The sequence below is a fragment of the Engraulis encrasicolus genome, chromosome 16, assembly GCF_034702125.1.
Source record: "Engraulis encrasicolus isolate BLACKSEA-1 chromosome 16, IST_EnEncr_1.0, whole genome shotgun sequence".
NCBI lineage: Eukaryota > Metazoa > Chordata > Actinopteri > Clupeiformes > Engraulidae > Engraulis > Engraulis encrasicolus.
The window spans coordinates 411547-434276 of record NC_085872.1 but is presented as its reverse complement, the minus strand read 5'-3'; the positions used below and the strand labels follow the sequence as shown (position 1 = coordinate 434276).

Below are 22730 nucleotides of genomic sequence, written 5' to 3'. Positions count from 1 at the left end.
TCCACTTGCGAGCAGCAGCTGATTAACCAAAGCGCAGATGATTCATGGTGAACTGTATGGGTTGGGTCGGCGTCAGCAAATAGGCAATAGGGCGTTTTGACTACGTGGTCTGCCAGAACAATCGCAGGTTGTTCGATTTCAGTCCTCTGAGCTGATGTCAGAAAATACAAATGTGAGATGGTTCAGAGATGAATTGGAGCTGAATGATGGTTTAAAATACAGTTAAAGAGACAAGTTAAAAAGACAATACGTTCACTGCAGCCTTATAGTAAAGGGTCTGATTGGTTTCCATCTCATACGGCAAGATATCTTTTCATTTCATCACAGAAAGCCAAGAGGGTGGTTTTGCAAACTTGGAGTCTGTTAAAAAGGACGTTAAAGCTACGATTTCCCAGACAGCCACCCTAAGCTGTGAACTGACCAACACAAAGACAGAAGTGAAATGGTACAAGGATGGGACTCTCTTGACATCCAGTAAAACAGTCCACATGGAAACGAAGGGAAAGACTCGTCAGTTGGTCCTGGACAGTGTGGAGATGAAGGATGCTGGAGAGTACACCTGTGTGGCTGGTAAAGAGAAACTGGTCTTCAAAGTTTGCGTGGCAGGTAAGATGCATGTTTTACAGATTATTTCAGATATGTGAAAAGAAATATGTCAGTGTAGCGAATAATCTACTATCCTATTGTTCTATTGTTTAGATTTTTCTCCTTTGCACAGAAATGTCTACTGATCTTTATAAGAAGTCTCCTTTGGACAATAAAGTTGTTGTTCAAGTAGAAGATTATAGTTCTGTCAGAACCACTCTAGTCAAAATTGAGACGGGAAACAGAGATACATTTCGAAGCTTTATTTCTGAATGCAGACATTTGTGTTTGATGGTATGGCTCTGTTCGGAGGAAGTTTCCCAGCTTCTCCATGAGCTCCATGGAAGCCAAGACAGGAAACAGCAGCATCCTCAGGTGGAGTGCCTTCCATTTAGCTGGAAAGGCAACATACCCCCTAGAACAGAGCAAGCAACAATGACAACAGTATGATGTTGTTTGGCAATGATTAGTCTGATGGAGCAGGGGAGGTGGTGGGTGCAAAACAAGTAGCAAAAAGCAATGACAGGAAAACAAATTCTGTAGTTTAAGTAAAGCGCGCCAAAGGTCAGCATCCACTTGCGAGCAGCAGCTGATTAACCAAAGCGCAGATGATTCATGGTGAACTGTATGGGTTGGGTCGGCGTCAGCAAATAGGCAATAGGGCGTTTTGACTACGTGGTCTGCCAGAACAATCGCAGGTTGTTCGATTTCAGTCCTCTGAGCTGATGTCAGAAAATACAAATGTGAGATGGTTCAGAGATAAATTGGAGCTGAATGATGGTTTAAAATACAGTTAAAGAGACAAGTTAAAAAGACAACAGGTTCACTGTAGCCTTATAGTAAAGGCTCTGATTTGTTTCCATCTCATATGGCAAGATATCTTTTCATTTCATCACAGAAAGCCAAGAGGGTGGTTTTGCAAATTTGGAGTCTGTTAAAAAGGACGTTAAAGCTACGATTTCCCAGACAGCCACCCTAAGCTGTGAACTGACCAACACAAAGACAGAAGTGAAATGGTACAAGGATGGGACTCTCTTGACATCCAGTAAAACAGTCCACATGGAAACGAAGGGAAAGACTCGTCAGTTGGTCCTGGACAGTGTGGAGATGAAAGATGCTGGAGAGTACACCTGTGAGGCTGGCAAAGAGAAACTGGTCTTCAAAGTTTGCGTGGCAGGTAAGATGCATGTTTTACAGATTATTTCAGATATGTGAAAAGAAATATGTCAGTGTAGCGAATAATCTACTATCCTATTGTTCTATTGTTTAGATTTTTCTCCTTTGCACAGAAATGTCTACTGATCTTTATAAGAAGTCTCCTTTGGACAATAAAGTTGTTGTTCAAGTAGAAGATTATAGTTCTGTCAGAACCACTCTAGTCAAAATTGAGACGGGAAACAGAGATACATTTCGAAGCTTTATTTCTGAATGCAGACATTTGTGTTTGATGGTATGGCTCTGTTCGGAGGAAGTTTCCCAGCTTCTCCATGAGCTCCATGGAAGCCAAGACAGGAAACAGCAGCATCCTCAGGTGGAGTGCCTTCCATTTAGCTGGAAAGGCAACATACCCCCTAGAACAGAGCAAGCAACAATGACAACAGTATGATGTTGTTTGGCAATGATTAGTCTGATGGAGCAGGGGAGGTGGTGGGTGCAAAACAAGTAGCAAAAAGCAATGACAGGAAAACAAATTCTGTAGTTTAAGTAAAGCGCGCCAAAGGTCAGCATCCACTTGCGAGCAGCAGCTGATTAACCAAAGCGCAGATGATTCATGGTGAACTGTATGGGTTGGGTCGGCGTCAGCAAATAGGCAATAGGGCGTTTTGTCTACGTGGTCTGCCAGAACAATCGCAGGTTGTTCGATTTCAGTCCTCTGAGCTGATGTCAGAAAATACAAATGTGAGATGGTTCAGAGATAAATTGGAGCTGAATGATGGTTTAAAATACAGTTAAAGAGACAAGTTAAAAAGACAACAGGTTCACTGTAGCCTTATAGTAAAGGCTCTGATTTGTTTCCATCTCATATGGCAAGATATCTTTTCATTTCATCACAGAAAGCCAAGAGGGTGGTTTTGCAAATTTGGAGTCTGTTAAAAAGGACGTTAAAGCTACGATTTCCCAGACAGCCACCCTAAGCTGTGAACTGACCAACACAAAGACAGAAGTGAAATGGTACAAGGATGGGACTCTCTTGACATCCAGTAAAACAGTCCACATGGAAACGAAGGGAAAGACTCGTCAGTTGGTCCTGGACAGTGTGGAGATGAAAGATGCTGGAGAGTACACCTGTGAGGCTGGCAAAGAGAAACTGGTCTTCAAAGTTTGCGTGGCAGGTAAGATGCATGTTTTACAGATTATTTCAGCTATGTGAAAAGAAATATGTCAATGTAGCAAAGAATGTGCTACCTTTACACCGCATTCCACATTATTACGCAAATGCTGTTTCCCCAAATAATCACTAGAAATGACAGTCGTCATAATTTTCAAGTCATCAGCCATTAGAGTACAATTAAAAAGTTTTTGAATGAACATGCCTGCTTTGGTAGTACCGACATTCTAACTCACCAGACATACCATCCCATTCATTTTCTATGGGGTTTTATGTCTGGTGAGTTAGAATGTCGTTATCACCAAAGCACCTAAACGTGGCATGGAAATCTACGGGTATATTGAAGAGTGAAGTGTGAGTCACCAGACCAAACAAACAAAAGCAGCTGAGAGCAAAGCATCAAGGATATCTGGGCTTCCATAACTCCCATGCAATGTCCTGCCATTGACTTCAATGTTAAATGCAGCATTCCAGTTACAGCTTATAACCAAGTTTTGAACATTGAAATGTAATTTAGAAGATACCAAATGCCAACTGTTTTGATGTAAATGGGAAAAAAGAAAGACATTTGGATTACAACACTACAAAACTTTTTTGCGTAATAATTTGGATCAGAGCATTTTAAGTTTTTTATTATTTAAAAAAATACCGTTATCATTGAAAGGTTCATTCAAAAACGTTTAAATTGTCCTCTAATGGCTGATGACCTGAAAATTATGATGACTGTCATTTCTATTAATTATTTGGGGAAACAGCATTTGCATAATAATGTGGAATGCGGTGTATTATATATTTTCTCCTTTACACAGAAACATACACTCATTTTTGGAATAAGTTTATCTTGGAAAATAATATTGTTGTTCAAGTAGCAGAGATCATAGTTATGTCCTCTGAGCTGATGTCAGACAATACAAATGTGAGATGGTTCAGAGATGATGTGGAGCTGGGTGATGGTTTAAAATCTGAGCTAAAGAAACACGGTGTTAACTGTAGCCTTACAGTAAAGTCAGCTGATCTCAAAGACAGCGGTACATGCAGTTGTCATTTGAAAAATGTGAGTCATCTATGTGATAGGCTACATGATACTGTATCCAGCATGTATGCTTAACCTTTTTCCTCTAGGGGAGCCCATGAAGTTCTCTGTGCCTTTGGAGTCGACAGCTGTAGTGCTGGAGGACACACTTACTCTTGTGTGCCAGCTCAACAGACCAAAAGGCAAAGTAATTTGGCGACATAACGGGACAGAGCTCAAAAATGGTGGAAGGTATAGCATCAGTGCTGATGGTGTCAAACAGACTCTGACAGTGACCGGAATTTCCAAAGAGGATGAGGGGGAATATAGCTGTGAGAGTAATGATGACAAGACTGTGGCTAGTGTCACAACTAAAGGTACTGTTGCTAGTATGCAATATAATGAATCTCAAAAAATAAAAAGTGAAGTACTCTTTTAATGAAATTCTCGATTTCATTCCAGCCCCTCGAGTGGTGAGATTTACCTCCAAACTGAATGACATCGTTGCAGTTGAAAATACGGAAGCCATTTTTAAATGTTCTGTTACCCCTGCTGATGTCACAGTTAGATGGTTCAGTAACAACATTCCTCTCAACTCAGGACCAAAATATAAGATTGCACATGGAGGGAACAGCCATTCACTCACAGTAACTAGTGTTTGTCCAGAGGATGTTGGTGAAATTTCTATTGATGTTGAAGGAAAAGTCTCAAAAGCAATGCTTCAAGTGCAGTGTAAGTTAAATATACTTATTAATAGATGATTTGATACTTGTGTGCATGTTTAATTTGCTTCACTTCTTTTTTCCCTCATTGGCTAGGAGTTTCATTAATTAAATTGTATTTTTAACAGTGGTTCCTGTTACTTTTAAAAAAAAACTCCAAGACCTTAAAGTTGAAGAGGAAAGTGAAGTTCGTCTTGATGTAGAATTGAGTAAGCAATCTAATGAAGTGAAATGGATGAAGAATGGTGTTATTATTCAGTCTGGAGGGAATATCAACATTCTTGTGGATGGTGCTCAGCAAACCCTTTTGTTAAAGAATGTGACCCACAGTGATGGTGGACAGTACTCTTGTGAGACATTGGATGACAAGACCCAGGCCAAGCTCACGGTGGAAAGTAAGAAAAACTTTATTTTATCTAGTTGTGTTCTGATTGTGTAATAGACCCATATTCAAAAGTCAATGTTATTGATTGCTCATCCCCAGGAAACCGTTTGTCTTTATTACACAAAATCTGGTTTTGAGCCTTTGAAGTAAAAATCTGACCTGACTAACAAAAATGATTTGCGAATGACTAAAAGCTTATAAGACTAAGAAAAAGCCTTGACACAAGGCTAAAGCCGGGTACTTGCTTTGTGACTTGCAACCGTGTGCAACCGAGTTCACATAGGCTACACTATTACCCTTAAAGTGATACTGTCCCATTTTTGGAAATAAGCTTATTTTACACCTCCCCTTGAGTTAAATAATAGGCTTTTACCGTTCTCCTGTACTTTCAACCGTTCTCTGGGTATGGCAGTGCAAATTTTACTTCCATGCTAACAGTTAACATTGAGTCCTATGTGTTTCCCAACCAGGGGTACGTGTACCACTAGGGGTACGTGAGCACACCTCAGGGGGTACTTGGAAAAATATAATAATAGCAAATATATGGAGTGTAGTCACATTGGGATAGAGGAACAGATATAGAGCATGAGTGAGGGGGGTACTCATCATATGACAAAATGGCTTTGTGGGTACGTAGGACAAAAAAGGTTGGGAAACACTGTCCTATGAGACCAGCTGGTTATGGCAGTGCAAATTTGACCTCCATGCTAGCAGTTACTCAATGTTAACTACTAGCATGGAGGTAAAATTTGCACTGCCATACCCAGAGAACAGTTGAAAGTACAGGAGAACGGTAAAACCCTATTATTTAACTCAAGGGGAGGTGTAAAATAAGTTTATTTCCAAAAATGGGACAGTATCACTTTAAGATTTGATAACACCTTTCAGATAAGTAGAACGAGACAATCTCCCGGCGCCAAATCTAGGTCTGACTGATGTTATAAAATCAGGCTGTTACGATCACTTCCAGACTAATCTAATTAGCCTGATTTGCTACAAATTTGCCATACCCATTTATCAAAGTTTGTTTATAATATTCCTGATCTTTTGACAATATTTGACTGTTTTGTTTGCCATTCTATGCCCATTGTATTTCTGCTCCAACAATGTGTACACGTCCATTGGTATTCCTTTTGTTTACAAACAGTAAAAGGTCCATACATGTTATATCTTTTTCAAAAACACAGAGAGACAGATTCTGGTTGTAAAAGGATTGGCGAAAGAAACAAGAGTCACTGAAAAGGAAGCTGTTACATTTATGGTGGAATTGAACCAAGGTGGAGTGGAAGGAACTTGGATGAAAGATGGAAAAAAGCTAAATGCTGGACCTAACTGTGTGATGACGAAAGAAGGCAATATGCATTCGCTAACTTTGTCCCACTTGATGATGGAAGATTCTGGGATGATTGTGTTCCAAGCAGACAATGTTCACGTTTCTGGCAAGCTTGTCATTACAGGTACCTTAAGTGTTTTAGGCTTTGGCAGTGGAAGGCTGTGCAGACTGCCCAATGTGTACCCCACATAAAATTAAACCAGTATAATTTGGCTAGGTATGGCATGGAAACAGAAAAGCTTATGATTTTGAGACAATGGTGATTGATCAAGTGTTTTAAAAATGTGTTGATTTTGGGTGTTCATTTCAACAGAGACCTTAGCTAAAATTTCCCAACCACTTAAAGACATTATATGTCCAGAAAAGGAGAACGTAACTTTTGAATGTGAGGTGTCCAGAGCTAATGCTGATGTAAAATGGTTTAAGGTATGTATATTTTTACCATGTGCCTTCATCTTCTATAATGTTTTAATGTTGAACTGTTCCAACAAATGTACCCTTTTCCATCTTGTTTCTTCAGAATGAAAGGGAGCTAAAAGCAGGGAAGAATATTGCCATTAATTCCCACGGTTGCAAACGCAAACTTCTCATCAAAAAATGCAGTTATGAAGATCAAGGGGAATACATATGTCGCACAGCTGATGACAACACTGCGGCTTCACTGACTGTGCATGGTACAATGTTTAAAACTCAAATTGTTGCAATGAATATTTCTGCCCATGTTCACCTACAGTAGGAGCCACTGATATTGTACCATGTTTTCCTGACTGCATTGTTCTTGATCCTGGCATGATACATGGATGAAATGGGGGAAAATGGCTCCTACTGTAAAGTAAAATTCTAGAAATACTGTGCTATGACAATAATCGTCCTGAATCCGAGCAGAAATCAGCTGTCCATGGGTTTTAAATGTAATGTTGCCAACCATCTTCCAAACTATTTTCCCTACAGCTCGAGATATCAAAATAGTAAAACCTCTCCAGGATATAGAAGTAATGGAGAAGGAGAGCACCGAATTCGCCTGTGAGGTCTCTCATGATGAAGTAGAAGGACAATGGTTTATGAATGGTACCTTAGTTAAAGTGGGAGGCAACATAAAGATCAGACAAGAAGGTAAGTGTGATTTCAAGTCAACAGAATTCTGAAATTTCCCATTGTACCACATTTGTGCTAACAGGAAAACTAACACCACTTTAACAAATGCTATTTTACGTGTTCTTGCAATAGAGTGGTTTTTACAGGATTCACAGGGCACAATGAAAGCAGGCTGAGATAAATTCAAGCTAGAAAAGTGTTCAAAGGTGCACAAACCTCTGTCAAAGCTGCTTAGATTATCACCAAAGAAGTCAGCTTGAGCCATTGTAGATACTAACCTGACTCTCACCAGATGAATGATGGAAGTACGAGGGCGTGAGGAATAAAATCCTCACATGGCTGCCACCAATTATGTGGGGGTAGCCGCATAGTACCAATTTTAAATGTAGGCACTACATTTACTCTATAATACTAAAAAGTATTTTCACATTTTTAATATGAAAGTTACTTGCATTTGACACTTTTCATTACTTTTTGCATTTTGCATCCAAAATTGTGTTTTGGTAACACTTCCAAATAAGGGGCCATAATTAACAGTAAAGTAGCTACAACCTAATACTTAAGTAAGGGTTAATAATCATTACTTAATGCCACATTAGACACATATTAATTGTTATTAATGCATTAGTAAGCAGTTACTTAACTATTAGATAACTATTACCTTGTGTTACAAGTTAATAGCATATTATTATTTAACTAATAGATAAGTAAGGGCACAGTTAATAGTTAAGTAGCTATCAGGCAGGGCTGTAGTCAAGTCCACCTTTTTAGAGTCCAAGACAAGTCCAAGACCAGTACTAGTCAAGTCCGAGACAAGTCAGAGTCCAAAGAGGTTCGAGTCCGAGACAAGACCGAGTCCAAAAAGATTCGAGTCCAAGTCAAGTCCAAGTCACATGTCGGTCAGTGTTTAACAATGAAAATGATGAATGTCAATAGTGTGAACCTTAGAAGATAACCTATATGTCATGGATGTGAAGACAAACTTGTTTGTTATTGGATTTCAAGCTCCACTTTACAATCTATGATGGCCAGTGTTCTAAACAAAACTTAATGACAGACCCGGCGAGTCCAAAACCCTAATTTGGCAAAACCATTGTCCGAGTCCAAGACAAGTCCGAGTCCAAACAATACCGAGTCCGAGACAAGTCCAAGTCCATAAAAAAACGGACTTGAGACCGGACTCGGGCCGAGTCCGGACTCGAGTACTACAGCCCTGCTATCAGGTCATACTTACCTAAGGACCAAAAGTAACACTTACTTAATACAAAAGCAACGCATAACTAATGGTTATATAATACATAAATATTGGGTTTTGGGACCCTTTTATTAGAGTTGGCTGAGGATAACTAATGGTTAATTAATAGATAGACATTGGTGTTTGGGACCCTTATATTACAGTTGGCTGCGGATAACTAATGGTTAATTAATCGATAGATATTGGTGTTTGGGACCCTTATAATGGAGTTGGCTGAGCATACCTAATAGTTAAGTAATTAATCTACTGTGACATCTAGTTTTCACTCGTTCAAATCACTGTAATAGTGGCAACAGGAGCCATTATATAGCAAGGATTGGACATACACTTCTCAATGATGGTGGGATGATGGGATGTAATTTTTTCATATACCACTTATTAAATTTAATGGTAAAAACCCTACAATAAATGCAGAACATTATGAAGAGTAATAGTTTTGAAGCGAAACTAAACCATTCCTTTGTGATAATTAGGTTAATGTTTGAGAATATTAGCTCCAAGAAGAGCAGTGCATGATGGGTACGCAATCTATAGACAACAATAATTCGGTATTATTTAATCATTAGATATGCCTTACTTTTGTATTAAGTAAGTGTTAATTAAGGTCCTTAGTTAAGTATGACCTAATAGCTACTTAACTATTAACTGTACCCTTACTTATTTATTAATTAAATAATTATATGCTATGAACTTGTGACACATGGTAATAGTTATTTAATAGTTAAGTAACTGCTTACTAATGTTTAACATGTGAATTAATAACAGTTTATATGTGTCTAATGTGGCATTAAGCAGTGATTATTAACTGTTACTAAAGTATTAGGTTATAGCTAATTTGCTGTTAATTATGTTAATTATAATTATATATATGGCCCCTTACCATGTGTCTCAAGTTAATAGCATATCATTATTTAACTAATAGATAAGTAAGGGTACAGTTAATAGTTAAGTAGCTATTAGGTCATACTTAACTAAGGACCTTAATTAACACTTACTTAATACAAAAGTAAGGCATATCTAATGATTAAATAATACCGAATTATTGTTGTCTATAGATTGCGTACCCATCATGCACTGCTCTTCTTGGAGCTAATATTCTCAAACATTAACCAGATTATCACAAAGGAATGGTTTAGTTTCGCTTCAAAACTATTACTCTTCATAATGTTCTGCATTTATTGTAGGGTTTTTACCGTTAAAACTAATAAGTGGTACATGAAAAAATTACATCACATCACCCCACCATCATTGAGAAGTGTACGTCCAATCCTTGCTATATAATGGCTCCTGTTGCCACTATTACAGTGATTTGAACGAGTGAAAACTAGATGTCACAGTAGATTAATTACTTGACTATTAGGTATGCTCAGCCAACTCTATTATAAGGGTCCCAAACACCAATATCTATCGATTAATTAACCATTAGTTATCCGCAGCCAACTCTAATATAAGGGCCCCAAATATCAATATCTATCTATTAATTAACCATTAGTTATCCTCAGCCAACTCTAATATAAGGGTCCCAAAACCCAATATTTATGTATTAATTAACCATTAGTTATGCCTTGCTTTTGTATTAAGTAAGTGTTAATTTTGGTCCTTAGTTAAGTATGACCTGATAGCTACTTAACTATTAACTGTGCCCTTACTTATCTATTAGTTAAATAATAATATGCTATTAACTTGTAACACAAGGTAATAGTTATCTAATAGTTAAGTAACTGCTTACTAATGTTCAACATATGCATTAATAACAATTAATATGTGTCTAATGTGGCATTAAATAATGATTATTAACCCTTACTTAAGTATTAGGTTGTAGCTACTTTACTGTTAATTATGGCCCCTTATTTGGAAGTGTTACCATTTATTTAATTTATTAATTTGTTATTTATTATTATTAATGAATAAATTATGATCCATCCAGTTATTAATTTCACCGACACACTGATAGAGAGAGCCCAGAGGGGCAAAATCATTAGACGACAAAAGCTTAACAGATCTGTGTTTCATCTGCATAGGAATGGTACGAAAAGGAGTGTCTGTATGAGTTGTCTTTATGAGTTTTCTTTATGAGTTGGCCTAGTGGGAGTATGTGAAAAAAGGGGGGGGGGGGGCTTTCTGACACACCGCCATTCCGAAGGTATTTGATTGTCATTCCGAGTTGCATTGTTGCAAGTACTTAGAGGCATGTGAACAACGTTCTAACTCTATTGACATTTGCAACAATGTTGCGACACGAGCGGAAAGTGGAGAGAGTGACAGCGCAATTACAGGATCAGTGTATCATTTTGTCACGGTCCAAATGCCCTTAAAGGTAGGGTCTGAGATCTTTGAAAAACGGTTCCTGCAAGCTGGAAATATGGTTCCTGCAATAAAACGTCAATGTCGGAATGGCGGTGCATCGGAATGGTGGGGTGTAACCAAAAAATTAACAAAAGAGGGCCAAGTATCGATCCTTGGAGAACACTTTACATCAGCATTGTAGATGCTGAAGTAAATTGTAGATGCCGTCTTAAATAGGCACCTGAAACTTCTGCCCTGTTAGTAGGTTATCATCCAGCTGATCACAGTGCCAGGAAGATCTACCCAGTCTTCAAGTCTGTCTATGGTCAAGACTGTCTATGTTCAAGAGCATTAGAAGGCCTACTGTTGTTTTGCCTGCATCATTGTTCAACCGTGTGTCATTTACTACTTTTATGAGGGCTGTTTCAGTGCTGTGATGCTCTCTCTCTAAATCCTGATTGGAAGAGATCAAAACAGTATTAAATGTTCCTGTATTGCCAAATTATTTTGTACACAGTCACCAATAAATATAGAAATGCTCAAACATTGATTTAGAGGAAGTAATAATCAACCAAAATAATTGAGAGACCAGCAAGCATCGTCACTGTATTGCATTGCAAACAGCACAAATGAATAATACCTTTAATTACCCTTTAAGTACTTTGTGTATGATGATAGTGATGACAATGATGATGAGTATAATAATAATAATAATATTAATATAATACTGTAATATAATTATATACAGTATATATTTATATTTATTATTATTATTATTCAATGAAAATAGACAGAATTGTTGTGTATACTGTATATGCTTATTTATTTTTAATCACACTTTTTCTTTTTTTTCAGGAAAGACTTTTCTTCTTCTTTTAAAATCTGTGGCAATAGAAGATGCCTCAGAAATTAAATTTTCAGCAGAGAAAGCTTCATCAAGTGCCATGCTGTCGGTAAAAGGTACTCTTTTTAACTTTTGTGACGCATTGCACTAATTCTTAGTTCAGAAGGGTGTTTCTTTGTGTGACAGATGTGATGGATATATTTTGCCTTTAATTATGTTGATTTGTTTGTTTTTGTGTTAACCTTGTGTGGTATTTAATTATCTGTCATTGATGCACTTTTTTTGCATGCTTCCTATTCTATATATATACTACTTATATATACGTATATACTGTCTCACTGACTACAAATATCACAGACGTTAATTTGTCTTGATACAGAATATGAAACTGTTTGGGCTAGAAGTACATATTTAATTGCCTATTTTGGTTACCTATACTGCTGCACATTGGTCTATGTGTAAGCTGTAAGGTTAGTAAAATATATGCTATGGGTATGTGGGCAATTATAAAAGTTTGATTCTACACCAAATAACTGTACATAAAGGAGGTCTGGGTGGTATTGTTTTCATTCTTTTCATCATTATTTTCAACCCTCCCCAGCCCCCCAGAACATACTCTACACCAGGGGTGTCAAACTCAAGTTCTCTGAGGGCCAAAATTAAAATCTGGAATTACGTTGCATGCCAAACTAAAATTGTTCATGCACGCATTTAATACTCAAATTAAAATTTCACGCACACTCATTTTCATCATACATGGTAGATCAAATGTGCCTTGTCTGTTGCATGAGTGTCAGATGTTACAGAAGCCTAATCAGAGGCCCAATGTATTAGATCGAACAAACATCCCATAGAGTCCCTGCTTGCAGAATTTCTTAGAAATATCCTCAGAGTGCAAAGAAAAACTTCATGTACTGCAGAATTGGAAATACTCAATCCACTGCCTCTTGACTTGCCAGATCCGTCAGCTGATCTATCTGCTCAGAGAGTGTGGCACCGTGTTAGTTGGACAGCATTATTGGGTGTTTCGCCATGTAACCCTACTTCTCTGAGTATATCATGACACTACGATCCATAATCCGTGTATTACTTGTCAGACTATGGACTGTTAGTGTCATGATATTCACGGGAACATGGTTACTCAGCGAAACACCCAACAATGTCTAAAAGCTCTTGTCAGATGTATGACGTTAGAGACATGCTGTTCTGTATAAGAACAGACTCAAACAGAGTATGAATAATAATTAGGTCCTTTGTAATTTGTAGAATCTGAAGAGACGCTGAGCCTCGCAAACCATGCACACATATGTATAATGTGCACCTAAGATTCAGACTTGAAGTGTTAGCAGCACCTGTTCAGTACTGCAGTTTAAATGATTTTTCACACAAATCTGCATTCACAAATGTTATACATGCTCTGTGCTTTTCTTTGTATTGAATGGAATTGCATATGCACATTTGTCTGCATATAAATCTACAGGTATGTGTTGGTTGACCAGCCTAAATTTGTTTTTTGTTTTGTTTTCACATACCCTCTCCAGCACGTATCACAGTTTGGGAAATGCCCTATACAGTTACATCATGCTTTGCTCAAATTCTGTATGGTTTAATTTTTCCTTATTAATTGACATGCACAGGCCTGTTGCAGTTGTGCTCCTTGCAGTCCCTGCATTCTGTCTAAAATGAATTGCTTTGCAAAACACATACATATGTACATCTGGCCCTTAGGTTATCATACTATACTGTCAGTGGGACTCTAGAGTATGCTGAAAGGCAGATTAGAATCTTAAAATGGTCTTATCTCTGAGCCTTGTTGTCATTACAGAGCTACCTGTCAAATTTGTGAAGAAACTGAGAGACAAAATTGCCATTTATAAGCACCGTGGTCATCTAGAATGTCAAGTTTCACGTGCCAGTGCAAAAGTCACATGGTACAAGAAAAAGGAAGAGCTGAAGTCTAACAAGAAATATGAGATCTCCAGTGATGGTGTTTATCGGAAACTCACCATCAACGATGTAGAGTCGGGTGACGAAGACACCTACATATGTGATGCCATTGATGACAAGACGTCCTGTCAGTTACTGGTTGAGGGTATAACTGTCATTTTTACTCATTATAATGTTCATAGTCATGTGTGATGATTCAGTTGTAAGTCTGGGTGTAGCAGAAAATTGAAAATGTCCTGTCATCATTGTGCAAAAATCTCTCGCCAGGCAAATCCAATCCAACTTTTAATTTAAGATATGTTGTGTACTTCAATTTGAACACCATACAGAAAAAAGTGTAGTATTCACTCTTGAATCCCCATTCTCAAATTGTTTGTGGTAGGCCTAAGATAAGACTGAACAATTGCAGTAGATTTACAGTAGATTTAATCACAAACCTATCTGCAAACACAGATTTAAGTGTGAAATAGGAAACTTTCCCTTAAAGGTAAAGAATGTGATGAGTGCTCTGAAGTCATCTACACTACATCGTTTTTCAAAGGACAGCTATAGTCTTCAACATGCACCTGTATTGCTCATTCTATTTGAAAATGGTCTGAGATTATGATTGTTGCCATCCTTAAATCCACTGGAATACAGAGGTGGAAAAGTGCAGAAAAAACTCTTTATCTACTATGTCCTAATTAAAATACCTAAAAATTACAAAGTACTCGTAAAAATGACTGAATTACAATACTTGAATAAATGTAACTGGTTACTTTCCACCCCTGCTTGAATGCAGAGTAAGCACTGACAGCCAAACTGAAAAAATGGGACATATATGTCATAACCCAAACGATTTTGATGCACAAGACAAATGTTTTAGTGGAATATTACATTGGGTATGAACTCTGGGGACACTAAAACATAGTTCCTTGAGAATAAGAAACTCACTGTCTTAACACTGTATTGGCATGATTTTACCAGCCTGCTTTAGTACAGGTGTTGCTTAACATTATTGGAACCCCTTCGTTTTGTTTTAATCTTGTGTAATATCCTGTGCAGGTAACTGGCATGCATCATCTTTAAGAGTTGGTTCCACAGTTTTAGCAGTGATGACTACCCCCAAACGTTTCTTGACACTGAGCTTCTTGCACTTCACATGAGATAATTTCCTCCACAGTCACTACTCTGCAATATGTTGAGGACAAGTACTCAAACAATTGCAGGATTCTTTCTCCTGATGGCGGATGCCAATTTCCCCAAAGATTGCCAATTGAATAAACTTTGAGATCTGCACTCATTCCTTGACATTTAAAATGAATACAATTACATTTCCTTAACCAACCATTCCCATGTGCTTTTGTATTGGGCACCCAACGCTTTGTGTTTTCCATGTTTACCCACTCTTTCTTTAAAGGGATTAAGTGAATTAGAAACTTTGGACTGGAACCAAAACCAAATTTATATTAATCTCTTTGCATATGTGCATTCCAAACCAAACCCATCAATTTCCCTATTCCAAGTGTTCTCTATTGAGCCTAATCAAACCACCACGATTCATGGATTAACCGCCTGCCTATTTGCCATCCCCAAGTAGATGAGGAATAATATTCTAAAACTAAATGAAAACAAAAATGAAGACCTTAACAAACATATTAAAGTAAAGCTAGGTGTAGTCTTTGACTCTGAATTGAGCTTTGTGTCCTACATCCATAAAAGGTAACACCTCACTTAATGCCAGCGTCATAGGTATGACAAAATAGTGCCATAAAGCAGTCATGCACATGTCATAAACATTATGTCAGTGTCATATTGTTCTCTGTTCTCTGACCTCCCGAAGGAGAGTGCATATTACTTCCATTCAGTTGAGCCTACACTGGCTACCTGTTTCCTGCAAGATCGATTTTACAATACTGCTGACAGTTTTCAAAGCCCTGAATAGGCTCGCCCCTTCCTACATCTCTGACATGCTGTCCTTTTGTAACCCCCACCTGAGACTGAGACCTTAGGTCCGCAAACACTAGTCTTTAAAAAAATACCCCATCCACCAAAGAAGATTGGTGTCAGCTTTTTTATTTGATTACAAGAGATAGAATGCTCTCCCCCTTTACATTAGGACTGCCCCCATCCATTGAAAAGGCAGCTAAAATGCATTTCTATACACTTGTCTTGCCTATTTTTAGCCTTCAAGCCATTCTTGATCATTCCTACTATGCCAGAGGAAAAGTCAATACACTAATTAAGCATACAATTTAATATTGTTGTTCTTTTGCAGTGTTATGTTTTAAAAGGTGTGTGGAGTGTGTTGTGGATGCTGGATACAAGCACGACGTATGAAAAGGAAAAACTAATATCTGCACACTAAAGAGTTCCCTTGAAATTAGGGAGTTTTTTGGTGTGTGGATATTAGGTTTTTTTCTCTTCATGCAGTTTAATGCAAACATTCCCTTCTTGCTGTGTACCCTATCAGTACCTCCACAGAGTGTTAGAGTTTAACATCCATCTATCACTGAGAGTTTACATCTGTCTGAATACTACATGTGCTATTTCTTCATATTGTTTGTGGAATTTTCCTCATATATTTGTTATTGTGGGTTGCAGAGCAAGCCATCAGTATTGTGAAAGAGCTCTGTCCAATCGAGGTTACAGAGCCATTTGCTGCTGTCTTTGAAGTGGAAATCAGTATTGAATCAGTCAAGCCCCCAAAATGGATGCTCAGTGGAGTAGTGCTTCAAGAGAGCACAGATGTTGAAATAGAAATGGAAGGCACCATGCATCGTCTCACCCTGAAGAAAACCAAGTCTTCAATGTCCGGTCCTGTCCTGTTCACTGTTGGGAAGAGCAAATCTATGGCTCAGCTAATAGTTAAAGGTGTGTGTGTGTGTGCGTGTGCGTGTGTGCGCGCGTGCGTGCGCGCGTGTGTGTGTCAAAGTCTCCATCAGCTGCCATTGTTGTATATAAATGGAAATGGAGGTCAATAGGATTAGTCCAACTCTTACTTCCATGGCTCTGGTTCTAGTTGTTGTAGGAGCGTATCTTCAGACCCCTCTCTTACCTCTTGATAAAGTTGTTAGTGTCACACCTGAGAGGTACATTTTTCTACATTATGTAAGAAGTCATGGGTACTGTATTGTCACTTGTTTGAAGAATGGAAATTTAACCTTGTACAATGGTCTTGTACATTGAACCTTAAAAAGGCCTAAATTGTGTACTTGTGTGTTTCTTTATGATCAATTAGAGCGTCCCATAGAGGTGGTGGAACCTATAAAAGACGTAACGGCTGAAGAAAAGAGCTCCACCACCCTGAGCTGCAAATTCTCTGCTCCACCCAGTGAGGTTAGCTGGTACAAAGATGAAACTCTCCTGGTGATTTCAGAGAAATATACAATGAAGCAAGATGGTACCCAGGTCCTACTTATCATCAGTAATTTGACATGCAAGGACTCAGGGGTATTCTGTTGCCAAAGTGGAGCATCAAAGAGTAAAGCTACTCTCACAGTTGAAGGTAAGAGTACATTCATCAAGTTACATGTTAGTCATTCCATGTCAATTTAGATGGCCGCCCCAGTTGACTTCTTTGAATTGCCAGTTTGCATATACCGGTACCTTATTTATACTGTGTGTGTGTGTGTGTGTGTGTGTGACATACAATACAATGTGAAATAAACTTTCCTTGCTTTGCCTTGACATTTCAATGTTTTTTTGTTAGCTCGACACATCAAGTTGATAAAACCCTTGGAGGATGCAGAGGTGGAGGAAGATGGAGATGCCGTTTTTAGCTGTGAGGTTAATTACGCAGATGAGGAAGCGCAATGGCTTTTGAATGACAAACCATTGTTTACAAATGAACTTAACAGCATTCAACACTTGGGACCAGTCCATACTCTCACACTGAGGAATCTTCCACCTGAGGATAGTGGAATGATAACCATTATAATTGGAGACAAGAAAGAATCTGCCTCCTTGAGGGTGAAAGGTAATAACAGATTTATTTGATTTACGAACGTTTGGGACTTTTGGACTTTTTAACCCTTTGAGAAGTACCAGCACATATACAGTGGTGCTCATATGTTTACATACCCCAGCAGAATATACGCTTTCTTGGCGATTTCTCACAAAATAGGAAGGATTACACAAAACCTTTTTTCTCACTCATTGCTATTGACTAGCTTAAGATATTTATTAGCAATATTCTGTGTTTACTCTTTCAAAAGCATGATCACAACCCAAACTACCCAAACGACCCTGTTCAAAAGTTTACATACCCTAGTTTCTGATGCTGAATATGGCCCTGTTTAACATCAGGGACCGCTCTTAATTGTTTGTGGTAGTTGTGGATAAGGCTCTTAATGTTCTCAGTTGACAAAACAGCACATTCTTCCTGGCAGAATGGTTGTTTCCTATAATATCTTTGGGTGTCTTGCTGGAACCTCACATTTGAGGTTTCCCCTGAGTGGCCGTTATCAACATTCATATCAGATTCACTGTCCAACGTTTGGAGAGCAAGAAAAGAGCTCGTCTTCTATTCATTTTGCATAGATGAATGGATAAAGCATTTCGTATATGTTTTCACAACATTTAATGACACAACACCATCGATTAGGCTACATTGCGAGTGACAGTTGAGTCGTTACGTTGCCTAGTCAACGCATTCGAATGGGCATTGGATCCGCGCTTGGTGTGGGCACTACAGATAAATCAGCTGGACGCGCATCGCACATTGTAGGCAGAAATCCGCGTTCTGTGTGATCGCGCCCTTAGGCCGCAATCACATAGGCCGCGGATTTTACAGTAGGAGGCGGATGTGTTCTATTGTTTGTTAAAATGAGTGGATTCCACATCGAATATCAGTGCAAGGCGGATTGCGGATTCTCCGCCTCTCCGTGCCGGGTGGATTGAGTTGATAAAAGTTCAACTCAAGGCGGAAAATCCGTGGCAGATTTGCAGATGTTCAATAGGAGACCGTTATCAACATTCATATCAGATTCACTATCCAATGTTATCCATTTTACATAGATTAATTTACAAAGCATTTTGTGAATGTTTTCACAACAGTCAGATAACACAACACCAGTTAGGCTACGTTGCGAGTGACAGTACAGCCGCTACGTTGCCTGGTCACCGCATTCGATTGGACAGTGGATCCGTGATCACTACAGATAAATCAGCTGGAGGCGCATTGTAGGTAGAAATCCACGTCCAGTGTGATCGCGGCCTTACTTCTCAATGACAAAGTAATGTTTTGTGTTACATGTATACAGCAAATATCCATTGGTCTAAGTCTCCCATCTCCTTTACAGAGAAAAAAGCAGTGTTTCTGAAGTCAATGGATGATGTGGTTGGGGAAATAAATGGAAATGTCACATTGAAATGTGAGGCCTCAAAACCCAGGGTATGCCCTGTTTGGAGGAAAGATGGCAATGTCCTTGTTGCGAGCTCCAAATATGAACTTCTGCAGACTGGAAAACTCTTAAGTCTTATCATTCATGAGACCAACCACGAGGATTCTGGGGAATATAGCTGCGATCTTGGCACTGACCTTGCAAAATCCAAAGTCACTATAAGAGGTAATTATTTTAATTACTATTATGTTATTCTATGTTCTGTATTAATTCTGTTCTGTGTGAACTATATTTACAAGAATTTGACCTAATAGTGCTGTAAAATCTTTGACAAGTGCACGGCTGGGACACATGGAAGCAAATGAAATCATCCATGGATGCAAGTGAACAGAGCATTAGGGGTTAAGAAGGGGTTAAGGAGAAGTGCGTCATAAACATGTAAATGTAGGTACAATGGCGTGGAGAATGAATCCTGCTCGACTCGCACGGAGAGAAACTCTACGCCTCTATCTTTCGGCCAAGTGGGAAGATATGAATTATCATGAGGATGAATTATCTGGTTTTGTTTTTGGATTGCAGACATCAGCATTGGTATCACTAAGCGTCTGAAGCCAGTTGAAGCTAAAGCTGGGGAGACATGCACCTTTGAATGCATTCTGTCACGTGAGACCACAGACACATATTCCTGGCAAGTCAGCAGCAAGACTGTCAGTTCTGGCGGACGCTTTCATACCAGCAAACAGGGACGAAAGTACACGTTGACTATCAAAAATGTAACAGGAAGTGATACTGGTGAAGTCATTTTCACTGTCAAAGACCTTGTTTCAAAAACCACTCTCTGTGTTGAAGGTATGTGCTATTTAACTTTCTTTATCTTTCAGTTGTATAAGAAAATGCTATCAAGCTGAAATATCGTCTGTCATTATTTTAGGTACTGCATTGATTATATCTAAGGAGCTTCAGAATGTCTCTGTGGTGGCTGGACAAGACGCTGTGTTTACTTGTGAAATATCTGAAGCTAACCAAATAGTAAAATGCTCCAAGGCTGGGGAGGCTATTCAAAAGAGTGAAAAGTATGACATTACCCAAGAAGGAAAAATTACAATGCTTACTGTTCATAAAGTCATGAGCATGGATTCGGGGACATATTGTTGTGAAATCCTGAATGGTCCCTCAACAGAAGCTTCCCTCAATGTTCAAGGTGAGTGTACCAACAATTACTTTTCTTAACATTGATACATTTTGCATTCTATGCATAAAGGAGTATGTGACACCCATAATGCTGATGTCCTATAATGCTAGAGTCCCAGAGTAAATAAAACTGAGAAAGAAATCAAACTGGATCAATATGGGACACCATATTACTGTTTTCTGAAAAAATGTTAAGACCTGACAATGTCTTCAGAACAGCTGTCAATATTCCACATTCCATAAGTATTTTGGTCATTTCAGAAGTGTATGGCCGTCCATTTTGAATTTCTATGAAAAGACAATGCTTTTAAAAAAATCTGTTTGACTTTGGGATGTTAGGTTCTCTCCTTGGTGTATTATTCCAGGCAAGTTTGAAACATTTCTGAAGTTGTTCTGGTGCGTTCAGAATTGGGGACCATAGTGTGGGTTGGTCCCAAAAAAGAGGTTTAGGAACATTACATATAGATTTTTCCAAATTGTGTTTTTAATTGTGTCTTCGAATCCACCTGTTTCCAATTTTTTTCTTAAGTGGAAACGCCCAGAATCCAAGATGGTGGATATGTGATATTCTAACACAATTGAATGTAATTGAAAGAAACATGTCGTACATTTTTGGAATTGGTGTTTTGTATATTTCTTAGACCCCTGAATACAAAACAGGTGCAGGTCATTATGATGAGAATATCGTGAAAAAGTTGATTTGGAAATTATTTCCATAATTCCATCAATAATGATTCCTGGCCCACATTTCAAACTATTCAAATCATTTGTTTGTTTATTCTTATGTATTTTGAGCTTCCAGCTCCAAAAAACAGGAATTAAGTATCTCACAAAATTCAAATTTTCTTCATCAAATCAGTTGAAATTCTGTACTTTCTAAATAACATGTCAATGCTTAATATTTGTTTAGAAATGTATTTTACTTAATCACTGCCATGATGCATTTCACATTGATGTCAATGGCAGGGCATTGCATAGGAGTTATGGAAGCCCAGATATCCTTGATGCTTTGCTGTCAGCTGTTTTAGTTTGTAGATCTGTAGATTCATTTCATAAAACAACTATCCAGAAGAATGGACACGAGGACCACCTTATTCCACGCAATATTATAGAGAATACTGTGCAGCATCATTGAGGGAGACAGTTTCATTTCATTTTTATTTCTGTAATTGGTATTTTTCTTTCATTATACATTTACACTTGTTCCACCTATACTTCATGATGCCAAAGGTCTTACAAAGGTATGATAGTGTGGCCATGGGTGTGCTCTGACTGTCATCCCAAAGAGCCTAGTTCTGTGAGCAGAGAGCATGGCAAGATTGTTGGAATTGGAGGAATGCAACATCCTGGACAGACCATATGGTTTCATAGCTGTCAGATAATAAGATGAAGCCAACCCTAAAGCAACTTTGTAGGCCTTGGTCTTGACACAGGTACCTACATGAAGTGATTAATAGTCATTTTTGTTTGAACAATAATTTGGACCTGCACAAAATCTTCTGTGCTTAAATTCACAAAAAAATGGCTTTATAGACCTGAAAGCGTGATTTTGATATACCAAATGCCGTTCATCTTGGACTTTGTAATGGATTTAGTCAATGTGATGGCTGATTTCACAGTCATGTAACAAATATTACCAATAAAAGTCAAGAATGGCTTTATAGACTTTAAAAACTCCCCCAATGGCGCCCGGAAGGGAGCAGTGCGGCGGGACAGTACCATGGTCAGGTTACGTCAGTCATGGAGGAAAATGGGGTAGAACACTGGTTAATTACTTCCCCCACCAACCTAGCACGTCGGGAGTTGAACCGTCAATCTGTGGGCTACAAGCCTGACGCCTTAACTACTTACCCATGACAGCCCATGAATAGAGCATTGCAATAGTGAATAGTGATATGAATGCATGGATTATTTTTTTTGAACACAAAATCTCTTAGCAATGGTACTAAGATGCCAGGAAGCTGACTCAGCAATGTTTTTAATATGTTCACTGAAATTAAGATCACTACAAATCATCACGCCAATGTTTTTCATTCAAGACTTGCCTTAAAATGATCTGTATTCTAGGTAGACACCAAGTGGCAACCGTTTGAAGCCATTTTTTTCCGTTATTGCTGGCACTGGCTACGGAAGCAGACTCTGTAGAATTTGAAAATTGAGAGTCTAATTGTAAAGAGGCAATTTCGACACGTCGCCATTTCACACTGAAGAAGGGTGTAAGACAGAAACGTCTGTGATGTGAGGCGATTAAAAACAAAAAAAGAAATCTGATGAGTGCTTCTTTATTCGCTTACTTTTGAGATTTGAATTCATTCATTGACGAAATTAAGCACCCAGTGTAAAGTATAAGAAGACAAGGTGTTGAGCGCGCTTCCTGCTCCTTCTATGTCAAACATGAGGCCCATACTTACCACTACCATCA

At 38.4% G+C, this 22730-nt stretch overlaps 1 protein-coding gene across 13 annotated transcripts in view; it reads left to right on the top strand.

The window, feature by feature from the left end:
• obscnb (obscurin, cytoskeletal calmodulin and titin-interacting RhoGEF b) overlaps window positions 1–22730 on the top strand; it is a 226662-nt gene that overhangs the window by 98097 nt on the left and 105835 nt on the right. For 12 of the 13 annotated variants that reach the window (XM_063218192.1, XM_063218188.1, XM_063218190.1 and 9 more), the window contains 18 exons: window positions 328–606; window positions 1484–1762; window positions 2640–2918; window positions 4037–4303; window positions 4389–4658; window positions 4777–5043; window positions 6221–6490; window positions 6680–6792; window positions 6887–7040; window positions 7318–7479; window positions 11858–11962; window positions 13672–13938; window positions 16377–16646; window positions 17014–17280; window positions 17485–17751; window positions 19076–19342; window positions 19697–19966; window positions 20049–20318. In XM_063218192.1, coding sequence (XP_063074262.1) covers window positions 328–606; window positions 1484–1762; window positions 2640–2918; window positions 4037–4303; window positions 4389–4658; window positions 4777–5043; window positions 6221–6490; window positions 6680–6792; window positions 6887–7040; window positions 7318–7479; window positions 11858–11962; window positions 13672–13938; window positions 16377–16646; window positions 17014–17280; window positions 17485–17751; window positions 19076–19342; window positions 19697–19966; window positions 20049–20318 — 4323 coding nt within the window. The remainder of the gene's footprint in view (window positions 1–327; window positions 607–1483; window positions 1763–2639; window positions 2919–4036; window positions 4304–4388; window positions 4659–4776; window positions 5044–6220; window positions 6491–6679; window positions 6793–6886; window positions 7041–7317; window positions 7480–11857; window positions 11963–13671; window positions 13939–16376; window positions 16647–17013; window positions 17281–17484; window positions 17752–19075; window positions 19343–19696; window positions 19967–20048; window positions 20319–22730) is intronic. The other variant, XM_063218189.1, reaches the window with a different exon arrangement.